We start from the raw sequence: 13,783 nt of genomic DNA on the forward strand, positions 1-13,783 counted from the left end.
CATCTGTCCTCTGGGAAGGGATGCCTGAACCCTTCAGGACTCCCAGCCAGTGCAGTGAGATCCTGAGCAGTGTGAGCCTCCCTCCACCTGCCCAGAGCACCATGTCCCAGCTCTGAGGGGTGTGGAGATGAAAGGAGCACCCGCTGTGGTTTTAAGATTCCTCTGGAGAGTGCAGCTCTGTTTGTAAATGTGTCCTCCATCCTGGTGTCGCCAACTTCTCTGGGTGCTGGAATTCACTTGTCAGTGTGTGCAGCCCAATGCCAGATCTGGAGAGGTGTTTTGTGCTGTGGGTAGAGCTGGAGAAGCTGCTGTGGGGGGCTCACTGGGGTGTAGAGCAGTTTTAGGAGCCTTCCCCACCCACTCCAGCAGCACGGAAGGCTGAGCTTTGGATATAAAAGACTTTAATTCCAGTCAGGAAAAGTAAGGCTGGTGAGCCCTGTGGTATGACAACATGCATCTCAAGCACTTTCAAAAACTTTTGTTCAGGCTTTAACTCTGCTTTAAAACTGTTTATAAGCTAAATCTGTGAAGGAAATAACTTTATCTCCCTTTGCTGTAGGAAGGAGCACTAGCTTTTCTCTTCCCTCCTCTGTGTTTTTCTCTTCCCTCCTTCCCACTCCAACACCTCAAGAAAAATCTCTTAGCAAACCAGGTGTAGAGATTTGGGTTTTGGAGGCTATGCTGTGCCAGTTGGATGAATCTTTCTCCAGTTCTTAGTTGGATAGGGAAAAATAATACGGCTCGAATCCTCTCCATGCTTCTGCCTAGGGGCATGTATGAAACCCACCTGCAGTCTGTCCTCTCTCTCCAAATTCCAATTGCCTGGGGTTTGCCACTTGCCTGTCCTGTCCTGTGCTTGGCTCTGCCTGCTTTCCCAGGGCAGATTCTCTGGGGAAGGTCACATTTATGGGCAAAACCACCAGCTTTCCCTGTGGTCACTCCAGCTCAGCAACAACCTTGCCCTTGGCTTCACTTTGCACAGGAGGGGAGAGAGGAGATGAGTGACTGGTGCTTGTCTGTGCTATCCCAGTATGTCTATTAATAGCTTCCCCCTCAGCTGGGGAACCAGGACCTGGATCAATCTGATCGGTCCACAGCCGTGATTTAACACGAGAGAGGTGGTGAACCCTCTTGAAAAGGCGTGTCCGGAGTCCCTGCGAGGGATCGGGAAGACAAGACACCGTTGGGATCCTCTCTAGGACCAGGTGCAGCCCCGAGCAGTTTGCCGTAGCCGGACGCCTCTGCCTTCCTTTGGAAGGTACTGATTTTCTGATAATAGTACTGCCCTGACCTGGGGTGGACTTTAACTTTGGGAAAAGATATCTGCAGACCTGAGCATTCGTTTTTATTGCGTGGATGGTCTTATGTTTGCCGTCTGGAGAGATCTGGCTCAGAACCATGGAGTGTCTATCTCCGACAATGATTTATTGGAGTTTCTTCAATTTGCAAACAGTCGTGGTTTTTTTCATGAGTCTGGCTTTTTCCCTGGATCCAGAGGCTTGGAGGTCCCTGTATTTCGTCGTCAGGCAACGCGTCAGGCAAGATTTCCGAGTAACTCAGTACATGATAGTTTTTTTAAAGCTTTTTCCGATAGTCCTGGGATGGACCCCAGTGAGCACGTCTGTACGGGGCAGGGGGGTCCCCCGCACCCAGCGGGGGCCTTTCAGCCCCCCCCCCCCCATCACGGCCGGATGGAGACCAGTTTGTTCAAGGACAGTCTTCGCTGCTGGTGCCTGCCGCGCAGGGCGCGGGGCAAAGCCTTTGTGCAGGGCTCAGAAGTTTTTTTTCTGCTTCTGCACAAGAGGAGCCGTCTCCATCCCCTCCTCCTCCGCCTCCTCCTCCTGCAGCGTGCGAGCCCCTCCTCCTCCCCTCGGAGGCTGCGGAACCACTGCCGGCCCCGGCGGAGGCACCGCCTCCCTTGCCGGTCCGCCCGCCCGCAGCCGTGCCGCCTCCTCCTCTGCCCCATTCGGAGCTGAGAGAAACACTCGCCACTGAGAGCCAGCCTGAAACCGCTCCAGCGAAAGCGGAGACGCCGCCTCCCCGCCGCTTCGCGCCGCCCTGGCCGCGCCCGCGCCGGCCCCGCTCGCCGCGTCAGCTCCTGCCTCGGAGTCGGCGGCCGCGCCTCCGGCAGTGACAGCGGCGCCTCCGGCACCGCCCGTCATTGCTCCGGCGGCGGCGGCCGCGCCCCCTGCCCCGGCGGCCGTTCCCTCCACGGCGGCCGACCCCGCCGCGCCGGAAGCGACTGTTCTCTTCGCGCACCACGCCGCGGAGGGCGAACGCCTGCTACCTGCGGCGGCTGCAATCTCCGCTCCGCAACCTGCCTAGGCAGCGGCTTCGCTCTGCCCCCGCCGCCTTTGGAAAGCAGCCCCCCTGCGCCGCAGCCGGCAATCGATCCATCAGCGGCAATGCCCGCAGCGCCGGCCAAGGACCTCCCCCCACCAGCTCCGTCACTGGCATCGGCCGTGACGCCCGCCTCGTCCCCCTCCTCGCTGATTCTACCGGGTCACCAGGCGCTGCGAACAGCGACAGCAGCGAGCACCAACAGCCTGGCTCCTCGCAGGGGTGTGCACGCGTGGCTGAGCGCCAGCCTGATCATGCTGTGGAATCTGAAGGTTCCTCTGGGGAACACACCTTCCCTGCTGTGTCCTGGGGCAGCCCGTGCGTCCCGCTCCCGTTCGGGGGGCGCGAGCAGCGGCGTCCCAAGAGGCTGTGGCTTCAGCAGCGCCCGGGTGGCGTGGGGGGAAGGCAAAATGCTGGAGGAGTTGCCGTGACGCTGGCCGCATGGTGGGGGTGGGCTGTGAAGATGAAGAGCCCGTCCCACTGGCCGGGCTTGGGCCGCCCGCCGGGGCTTGGGCCACCACCCTTCAATCTGCGGGGATTGCTGGACTCCAGGACGGTTTGGATGGGTGCTAACGAAGGATCTCTGAGGCCCGGTCTTTAGAGCATAGGGTTTATTGTAAAGGATGAAGGGCCCTGCTTAGAGTTGCTAGCCGCAACTCATGGCAGGCCCTGGGAGAGCGGGGGGGAGAGAGAGGGAGAGGGAGATGGTGCCAGGTGGGTGTCCCAGCAGGAAGGTCCGAGAGAGAGAGCGTCCGGTCCCTCGGCCACACCTTATCAGGGGGCTTCAAGGTGGGCTGGGACAGGACTCGGGCCAATGGGGTTACAGACATCGGATACTTCAGGGGAGGGTTACAGGTATGGGATGAACCATACATTGGGGGGTGAGACAGGACATTCCATTTGACCTTAGGATCTGTCAGAAAGGGGGGATTCCATTATTGTTTTCGAGATGCTCAGTAATGAAGGTTTGGTATTTCAAACCTCGTTTTCATCTCGATATCTGTATTCTCTGATTCTTTTGCCAGGCCCTCATATTTATAGGGCCTTGCTATTTCATCTTCCCCAACATCTCCCCCGTTCTGATGACCAACTAAGATGCTAGATACTGTCTTACTCATTATGTTCTGCACACACTGAAGTATACAGGGTACTGCTACTAAAACTACAATTATCACTATCAGAATAATCAAACCTACTTTACAGAGTTCCTTTAGCCAGGGTGCAAAGCTCCAACCATCGAACAAATTGTCTAGCCAGGATGGATAGACAGATGGTATCAGAGTCTGAAGACTTGGCTAAAGCAACCCAGACATTCGTATTTGATTGACTTACAGGTAAAGCTTCACTACAAGAACTAAAACAAAAGAACAAAAGCAACATGCACGCGCACAAACTATAAAACTTCATTCTTTTCTTGAGCTGTTCCTGGCTGCCTGGGGCCCCTGTGCCCCCCACGGCCGGGTTTGGGATCCTTGTTCCGCCCACCCGGACCGCGTCCACCGTCCCGCCCAGCACCGCAGGGTCCTAAAACCTGCTGCTGATGGGCATTCTGATTCTGAAAAAAAAAAAATCATTAAAATTAGTTTTAAGATTAATTAAATAGAGATGGTTGAAAAGACAAAACATGAAAAAGTGGTTGATTTAAGAGCTTTGGCCATAGCATTCCAGGAATTTTCTCAGTTCTTTTGAATTTGGTGATGGTTTTTTTTTTGCACGGGAAAGGTATGTTTGCATGGTTGACGATCACCCAGATGTATTTGCATCAAAATCAGGGGAGTTTGGAAAGTCATGATCCGGAGATGATTTCCAGCTCTGCTCATTTGAGTTTTATCAGCTGTTGCAGTCTCTGAGACAACATTCAGTGTTCTGGTGTTTGATAATTATATGATGTCACATTTAGTGGTTTTCTATGGTTTTTTAATTGTTTCAGGACTTTCTTCAGTTCTCTGTTTCAGGACTGAGAAGGACTTTTAAGGATGTCAAGATCAACATCTCCAGTCAATGGACACCTTCTCCTGACACTCAGCTGTTTGGACTTTGAAACTTGAGCATTCTTTTCATTATTATTTGGGTTTTTATATTGTAAGCTTTGTTTTAGAGATTTGATAGAAGTAGGTACTTGGCAGGTAAAGGATCTCTTTGAACATTCCACATCGGCATCTGATTCGGCTTCTGATTGATAACTAGCAAATTGATAAGGGAACCTCTTGAGATGTGTTTGCTCTCTCTTTTGCAAGGGCCCTGGAGAAGAATTACAAATGCAGCTTTTTTAATTTTTTAAATTTATTTATACAGAAAAGGGTGATATGTGGCAAGCATATTTCTCTCTCTCTCTCAGGATTTTTCATAGAGGTGCACAGAGATAAAGAAAGAGAAAACAAATTCTATGTCTGCTCCTTGTTTTTCCTATGTGGAATGTGTTTGGAGAATTGTTCAACTGGGTTTGCATGCATTTTACAATAGAGCACCACAAGGCCTTGGAGTGCCAGGCGACGCCACTCCCTGCATTCACTCTGCAGGTGCCTTGACATGATCTTCAGGATGCTGCCACCACATTTAGTCGTGTCCAGGCGCTCGAGGACCTGAAAGGCACAGGGCAGTGACAGGGGACCCAGCCGGCAGGAGCCCAGAACCACACAGGGCTGGGCCCAGGCAGCAGCACAGGGTGTGGGCACTGTCCTGGCAGCTGTGGCTATGAGAGGACAGAGAGCTGGGAGGCAGCTCAGCGAGGCAGCGCTGGCCAACAGGCTCACCTCCACAAGGAATGCCAGGAAGGGCAGATCCCAGCACGGCTCCTCCCTGCTGAGCTGCCGGAGCAAGTGGAGTGTGATGTGAGAGCACAAAGGGATCAAAACACGGAGCATCTTCCTGGCAGGGGGGAAAAAGACACCAAAGCCCTGAGGTGGGGAGACCAAAGCTCTCCCAGCACTGACTCACAGAGCTCTGGTCTTTCCCCAGCATCCCTGGAGGGGATGTGAGCACTTGGAGAGGCAGCCCCTTCTGGGCACCCTCCTCTCCCAGCCTTTTCCAGTCTTCTTGGCCGTCCCTCGCTGACGAGGCCCTCTGGCCCATGAGCACAGGGACTGTGTGAGGCACAGGGCACAAATGCTGGGGGCAGTGGGCAGAAGGGGATCTCACCTGGCCAGCAGACCCACGGCATAGTGCTGGGTGTGAGCACACAGCATCATGTCCCAGCCACCCTTGCGCTCCATAGCCACCACCACGTGGTCACACTGCAGTCGGCAGAGCAGATCCTTCATGGCCTGCACTGCAAACCTGTGTGCAGAGCAAAGCCCAGGTCACACTGGGAGCACTGCCGCTGGCCACAGGGTCACGGGAAGGACAGGAGGACTGGGACTTATTTCCAATCATTTTATTGAAATTTAATTGTTTTTTTGCAATTGTTTCTTTGTTGCAATTGCAGAGTTCTCATTTTGTATTTCCAATTAATTTAATTCTGATCATTTTTATTTTAATTGAATTATTTTATTTTAATTATTTATTTCAATTGTCTTAATTAAATGCCAATACTTTAATTTTTTGTTTGATTTCAATCACTTGATTATTCAATCTGGTGTTAATTACGTTATTTTAGATTGTTGTATTCAATATTTTGGATAGAATTTATTTTTGACCAATCAAGGTTCCAATTGTTTTATCAGTTTATTTTGTAAAGAGTAATTTCAGTTGTCCTATTTCATATAAGTGTAGATCCTTTCATGAGCTCATTTGAGTTACTGGTTGCTAGGTTAGTTAGTTGTCCAGTTCATTTATAAAATGGGGCAGTGTACTAGTAAGAACTCCCATAGGGGAAGGACTGAGAAGGGTAAGCTGAAAGAAATTCCACCCAGTAGCCCTTTAGGAGAAATGATTGAAAAATGGGAAAGTGATGAGAAGTTTAAGGAATTAGATAAAATAAAGATGAGACAGTATTGGGTCGAGATATGGCCAAAGGAAGCTCTTCAAGAAGGGTCAGTTTACTGGCCTTGGTATGGTTCAAAGGACAGGTGGTTGTGTTTAGCTGTAAACAAACATGTGAATTCGAGGGAAAGTGTGAGTAAAGAAGAAACTAAGTATGCAAGTTGTTGGTTAGAAAGTAATACCCTGGAGGAAAAAGCTAAAGCGTACAAAGTGTCCAAGGACATTAAGGACGTGGAAGACGCAAGGGAAGAGCCCATAAGAAGGTGAGACCCTTTAGATTATCTTCCACCCTCTCCCCCTGCTGTTCCTCCAACACCTCCACCTGTCCAACCTACGCCTTCAACCTCTCAAACTCCTCCCCATATTCTCTGCACACCATCAGTAGGAAGTACATTAACAACCTCAAGTCAGCTGGTTATAAGCCCTGACTCCAGTATTAATGTTTTGTCTTACCCTCCAAACCTCCTAATATCGGGTGCTAATCAACCTCCTCCACAGAATGTTGTCTTAACCCCTCCAAGACACATAAGTGAGACAAAGATTGAAGAGAGAGCGGGATCAGTAACAAACAGTGATTGGCAGAATAGTGTGCAAGGTAATAAAGTTCAAGGTTGTAATTGTGGTAAAGCTGAAACAGATAGTCCAATATCCCACCATTATAACACTTGATTGAAAACAAAAGAGTGCTGCTCAGGAGGAGAAAGGGCAGAAAGACTATTTCCCCTAAGGGAAGTTCCCATGGGAGGAGCCAATGGGGGAATAGGATTTGTGAATGCCCCATTAAGAGCTTCCGAGGGGAGGAATTTTAAGAAAGAAATAAAGACCTTAGTAGAGGATCCCCTTGGAATCGCAAACCAGCTAGATCAATTCCTAGGTCCTAATATCTATACCTAGGAAGAATTAAATTCAATAGTGGGGATTTTATTTTCTCCTGAGGAGATACAGCTGATACGAACTGCAGGAGTAAAAGCATGGGAGAAAGAAAATAGAAGGGGCAACCCCGCAGATGTTCCCCCCGGGGAATGTTAAAATGCCTCTAACACCACTGGATTGGAACCCGAATAATGAAGCAGGATGGAAAAGTATGAGGGAATATAGATCTCTGATCATAGAAGGAATCAGGGGCGCAGTTCCCACAGCAAACAATGCAAAGCTAGCATTTGATAGCCATTGGGAAAAGGACGAGGCTCCAAGTGCGTGGTTAGCCCGGTTCAAAAGAAATTTTCAACTTTACTCCAGTGTGGACCCAGAGAGCCAGGAGGGAAAGGTACTCATTAGGGTACACTTTGTGACAAGGGCTTGGGATGATATCAGGAAAAAATTAGAAAAGCTTAAAGATTGGCAGGAAAGGAGTTTAAATGAGTTACTAAAGGAAGCACAAAAGGTGTATCTAAAGAGGGAGGAGGAAAAGGCAAAAATGAAGGCAAAGATCATGATAGCAGTAGCAAGGGAAAGTCAGGGAAAACAGGAAGATACCCAAAAGGAGATAGAATGGTATAAGAGGGAGAGAAAACCAGACCGAAGAGGAGAATTTGAAAAACGAGAGTGCTTTTACTGCGGTAAAGGGGGTCATGTTAAGAAATATTGTAAGCAGCTCGTAAAGGACCAGAAATTATACAGAGAAACTGAGACAGGAGTTGGAGAAGGAGAAGATTAGGGATGTCAGGGGCTCTATTCTCTGAGGGCAGTAAAAGATTTAAAAGCGGAGCCCTTGATAAATTGAGAAGTAGGCCCTCAGAGAGAAGAATTTGAATTTTTAGTAGATACAGGAGCTGATAGGTCATGTGTTTTTAAGATACCAGAAGGAGCAAACTTAGTAGAGCAACTTGTAAAGTAAGAGGGGCAAGCAACAGTCCATTTGAAGTACCTGTAATTAAACAAGTAATAGTGAGAGGAAATTCAAGGGAAGGATGTGTTGATTTACTATTTATGCCTAAGTTGAACTGTAACTTACTCGGCCGTGATTTACAAATAAAGATGGGGATGGGGTAGTTCCGAAAGAAGGGAAGATGGTAGCAACAATTATGAGATTAAATAGAGAAGACGAGAAAGAAATAGATTCCCAGGTGTGGGCAGAAGAGGGTGGTTGAGGTTTATTAGACATACCACCGATAGAGATAAAAATGAAACCCGGAACTACAGCCATTCAAGTCCATCAATATCCCATCTCAGCTGAAGGAAAACAGGGGTTAAGTCCCGTAATAAAAGGATTGATTCAAGATGGGATATTAGAGCCGTGCATGTCACCCCAGAATACACCAATTTTACCAGTTAAGAAACCGGATGGAAGATAGCGATTAGTACAGGATCTAAGAGAGGTCAATAAGCAAACTGTAGCCAGATATCCAGTAGTGCCCGACCCTTACACTCTGTTGAATAAAAAACCACCAGAACATTCCTGGTTTAGTGTGATAGCTCTTAAAGATGCGTTTTGGGCGTGCCCATTAGCAGAGGAAAGTAGGGGGTGGTTTGCTTTTGAATGGTATGGTGAGAACGCAGGGAGAAAACAACAATATCAATGGATGAGATTGTCCCAAGGGTTTACTGAATCACCAAATTTGTTTGGACAAGCACTGGAAGGGTTATTAGAGCAATTTGAGCCAAAACAGAATACCCAGATTTTACAATACGTGGATGATCTATTAATTTCAGGGGAGCAAAAGGAACTAATATGAAAAACTACTGTAGAACTTTTAAATTTTCTGGGAAAAAAAGGGGTTAAAAGCGTCAAGGAAAAAAGCTCCAATTTGTAGAGCAAGAAGTAAAATATTTAGGACATTTAATTGGGAAAGGTTATAAGAAATTAGCAATGAATAGAATTGAGGGAATCCTATCCCTGCCCTCCCCAAAGACAAAAGGGGATGTAAGAAAATTATTGGGTTTGGTTGGGTACTGTAAATCCTGGATTGATGGACACACCCAGTTAGTTAAATTTTCATACCATCAATTGGTTGAGACCAGGACTTTTGAATGGACTGAAGCAGATGAGGGGAAATTAATGGAATTGAAGGAAAGACTGATGAAAGCTCCGGTTTTAAGTTTGCCGAATTTGGAAAAACCTTTTGAACTGTTTGTAAATGTAGATGAAGGAATTGCTTAATGGTGTATTAGTGCAAGAGTGGTGCGGAGAAAGGAAACCAGTTGCGTATCTATCTAAATTGTTAGACCCTGTGGTGAGAGGCTGGCCCACCTGCCTACAGTCAGGGGCCGCTACTGTGACTCGAATTGAGGAAAGTTATCAACTAACTTGTGGAGGTAAAATTAAGGTACATATCCCCCATGATATAAAATTAATATTAAGCAAGAAAGCTAGTCAATGGATTACGGACAGTCGATTACTGAAATATGAAATGAAGTACTCACTAATATTGATAACATAGAACTTACAACTACAAAAGTGCAAAACCCTGCACAGTTTTTATATGGGAAATCAGAAGGCCACCTTGAACATTGTTGTGAAGAATTAATTGATCTGCACACTAAAGCAAGATCTACAAGAATTCCCTTTATTAGAAGGGGAAGTGTTATTTGTAGATGGCTCTTCTCGAATTGTCGAAGGGAAAAGGATGTCAGGTTACGCAGTCATAGATGGGGAAACGATGAAAGTAATAGAGAAAGGAAAATTGCCAACGAAATGGTCAGCTCAGTGCTGTGAATTGTATGCCCTAGTAAGAGGTCTAATTTGGTTGAAATACAATAAAGGAACTATCGATACTGATTCTAAGTATGCTTATGGAGTTGTTCACACATTCAGTAAGATTTGAGGGGAAAGAGGGTTCATAAACTCTAAAGGTAAAATGTTAATTCATGAAGAATTGATAAAAGACATATTAAAAGCACTAAAAGATCCATTAGAAGTCGCAGTAGTACATGTTAAAGGACATCAAAGGGGGACATCAATAGAAATACTCGGAAATAATTTAGCGGATCAGACAGTGTCGCCTTCTGATGAGAAGGCGGGCGACCTGGTTTCAAGACACAGCACGGCAACCCGGCCTCCCCCAGGTCACTCGGGCCACAGACATGCACAGACACCAATGTGGTGGATGGTCAAATGGCGTTTATTATCTTATCTCATGGGGTTAAATAGTCAAGGGGGCTTCACTACGTCAGAAGGGGATGGTGGGTCTGGTTGGGGTTAGTAAGGAGTGGAAAACTACTGAGTTAGGAGGGGCTGCATGCTTTAGGGGTAATTGATTAACTATAGCAGGAAGAAGGGGGGAAGGGTCTAGCTTTCCGTCACATCCCGAGATCTTCCGTTCGCCTGTCCCTATCTACCACATCTTCCCCCCCCTTTTTTACTAATGAATGAGGTAGTTATAAACATAGGCACTAAGGTGAGGTATAAAGTTGTAATGTGATAAGGGAAAAGGGTTTTTTGGTAAACCTGAGTAATCTTCGCAGGGGAAGTTTAGAGAACCTCTGCGACTGGCAGTGTCCTCGGTTTTTGGTTCACAGCATTTGTTGCCGGCCTATGAACAGGATGTTGGCCCGTTCTAGGCGAGCTTGAACAAATGAGACCAGCCTGTTTAGCAGGCAAGGTCCGAATGCGAAGGTTAAAAGCAGTATCGCTAGCGGACCTACTAGGGTGGAAATTAGAGTGGTGAGCCATGGTGATTGATTGAACCAGGACTCGAACCAGCTCTGTTGGGTTTCCCTGTCTCTCTTTCTTTGAGCCAGTCTATCTCGGAGTTCTGCCATGGAGTCTTTAACGACTCCTGTGTGGTCCGCGTAGAAGCAGCATTCCTCCTTCAAGGCGGCACACAGACCTCCTTGCTGCATGAACAAGAGGTCCAGTCCCCGCCTGTTCTGTAAGACCACTTCCGAAAGCGAGGAAACTGATTTCTCTAGAAAGGAGATGGATTTCTCGATCCTCTGCAGGTCCTCATTGATGGTCATTTGCAGCTGAGCAAGCCCTTGGTGTCGGGTCGCGAGGGCCGAGACACCTGTGGCTGTGCCAGCTGCTCCCAGGCCGAGCAGCATTGCAATAGTCACTCCCGTTATTATTTCTCTTTTGTGGAGTCGGCCGGGCTCCTCGAAGATGTGGTACACCTCCTCGTCTGAGTGGTACAGGACCCTAGGAACAATTAGAACTTGGGCACGGAAATCGGTAGCGTCATTGAATTTGGCAAGGAACACGCAAGGACTTACCCCAGATTTCTGACAAACCCACATCCCAGATGCGGATGGGACCGCCCACTTGTTGATCTTTCTGTTGGGCTTGACGACTTCGGTGCAGAGGTTGCCTTTCTGCTTCGCCAAGGCTGCATTGCCAAAGCATTTGCCCCGGCCTGTGACTTGACTCAGGGTGATTCCCCTACGGGGGGTGTCCCATCTGCACTGGTGGGGGGCTTCGGCTGTGGAGTAACTGAAGGGGGTGTCTAGAGCGACTCCTTCGTAGAAAGGAGGTTTAACATCGTAACAAAGCCAGCAAGAATTGGTTAGGTTTGGGTTGGATTCGTTCAAGGATAGAAAGGTAGCCTCTAGTATGCGGAAGATTGGGTCTGAGTCCGACTCGGCTAAGCGGCCTATTTGGAAGGCATCTGCATGGCCGGTCGGGATATCAGTGGCCTTTGTGGGTAGTGGTTTGGGATGGGTAACGTTTCCCCCTTTCAGCACGTCCTTAATAACCATATTGGGTCCTACCGGTCGGGGTGCCGGTGGTTGGAGCCTGATAATTCGCACGTTCACCCACTCCTTTGGCGCCTTGAGGACTACCGTCCATGTTCTGCCTGTGGCCCAACTAGGGTGTTCTGGCTGCAGGACCGTCATGTTATAGTCTGTGCACTTCCGATATTTGGGTTGTGTATGATAGTTGTCATAGACCCCTCCCTTGAAGGCGGGCTTTTTACAGCCGGTAGGTGCCCAGGTGAACTGCAAGAATCTATCGGGCTCTTGCGGTTCCCACCCTTCTCCCGATGGTCTGGCATCTGTGACAATGGTTTCACAGCCCCAGTGCCCACAATATCCCCACCCTGGGTAGTTACAGTACTTCTTCCCAGGGTTGGAGGCTGGGCACCAGTAGGATAGGTACATGTACATGATGTGCGGGTGATGGGGTCGTAGTTTTGGTCGTCCTGGAAACAGGTCGGTGATATGGAACACGAAGGATGGGGTGCCTGCCGTGGTGATTTCTTTGAACACCTTGTCACTTGAAAGATGCTGCATGACCCACCTGAATGGCTGATGGGGGTGATAGTCTGGGTTGGCTCGCCCCTCGGCGATGAGCCCTAATAGCAAGATCGCACAAAGACACCGTTGCTGTCTGGGTCTCACCGGTGTAGGATTCTTGGGTGCTGTCCGGCGTTTTGGTGGTTCGTCGCCTTTCTCTGGAGCCGGGATGTACGCGTTACGGGGACGACCCACGAGCATGTCCTGTAAACAGAAACTCGCGATTCTCATTAGTCCCCTGGGTTGTGGCTGTATTGAAAAGAAGCAGTCCTTGATGTCTAGCACTGCGCATGGTTGCCCTTTGGGGATGGCTGAGTTCGTGGGCAGCAGTGTCTGAACTGGACCCATGGGTTGGATTGCCCTGTTCACTTCCCTCAGGTCGTGGATGAGGCGATGACCCTCTCCGGACCTTTTGGGGATTACAAATACGGGGGTGTTCCACGGGCTGGTGGAGGGTTCTATGTGACCCTTCTGCAGCTCGCGGCTGACCAATTCCAGCAAGGCTGCCATTCGAGGCTTTGACAGGGGCCACTGCTCATCCCATATGGGGTCTGACGATTTCCAGGTCAGTCTGATTGGCAGCGGTGGGTGTGCGGCAGTGGCCCTCGGGATAAATTTGTAATTCTGGCTCCTAACATGGCGAGGACATCCCTTCCTATCAAGGGTGGAGAGCTTTGTAGAATGTAAAGGTAGATTGCCACCGTCCGTTCCGGTCCCTTTTTCGTGTGGAGCGTTACGGCCACCAGCTGGGTGCTTTTCCACGCCCGGGATGGCCCTCCCACTCCGTTCACCGGGGGGACCTCTTTGCATTGCCAATGCTGAGGCCAAAGCGCTTGGGGGAAAACTGAGCAGTCGGATCCCGTGTCCGCCCAGAACTGAAGCCCTATGATGTGGGGATCCTGACTGCCGTAAAGGTGGCATGTCCCCCACATCTTCAGGGGTTCCTTCCCTATTTTCATGGCCAAGGCCACCCAGGGGTCCCGCTCTGGGGCGTCCCCTGCTGGCCCTGTGGCACAAGCGTGGCTTGTGGCAGCGGTGGACATGAAGGTGCCACTGGCGGCGCTGCAAAACTCTGTGATTGTGTCGCTGGTGGGGGTGCAAGGCTGGCTGCCTCCTGTGGGGGCATGGGGTATGAGGGCCCCCCGCCCCACTGGGGGTTGACATAAATGAGCCGCTTCGCATTCGCAGCGGGAGGAGGCTGAGTGCGGCCAGTGTGCCCCTTCCCTTTCCCGTTTCCCTGAGGCCGGGACCTGCAGTCCTTAGCGAAATGCCCCTTCTTCCCACAGCTCCAGCAGGGCCCTCTCGGGCGTGCTTGAGATGGGGGCACCGCCGTGGACTGCGGTGCCGGCTG

At 49.5% G+C, this 13,783-nt stretch overlaps 1 protein-coding gene across 1 annotated transcript; it reads right to left on the minus strand.

Moving 5' to 3' along the window:
- Positions 1 to 4,592: 4,592 nt before the first annotated feature.
- Positions 4,593 to 7,075, minus strand: LOC128809745 (uncharacterized). The gene is made up of 2 exons (XM_053981997.1): positions 5,479 to 7,075; positions 4,593 to 5,208 (listed from the first exon to the last, which is right to left on the minus strand). Exons 1-2 carry the CDS (start codon positions 5,598 to 5,600, stop codon positions 4,725 to 4,727), a joined length of 606 nt encoding a protein of 201 aa, XP_053837972.1. The 5' UTR covers positions 5,601 to 7,075; the 3' UTR covers positions 4,593 to 4,724.
- Between the last annotated feature and the right edge of the window lie 6,708 nt (positions 7,076 to 13,783).

The sequence above is a fragment of the Vidua macroura genome, chromosome 7, assembly GCF_024509145.1.
Source record: "Vidua macroura isolate BioBank_ID:100142 chromosome 7, ASM2450914v1, whole genome shotgun sequence".
Taxonomy (NCBI): Eukaryota; Metazoa; Chordata; class Aves; order Passeriformes; family Viduidae; genus Vidua; species Vidua macroura.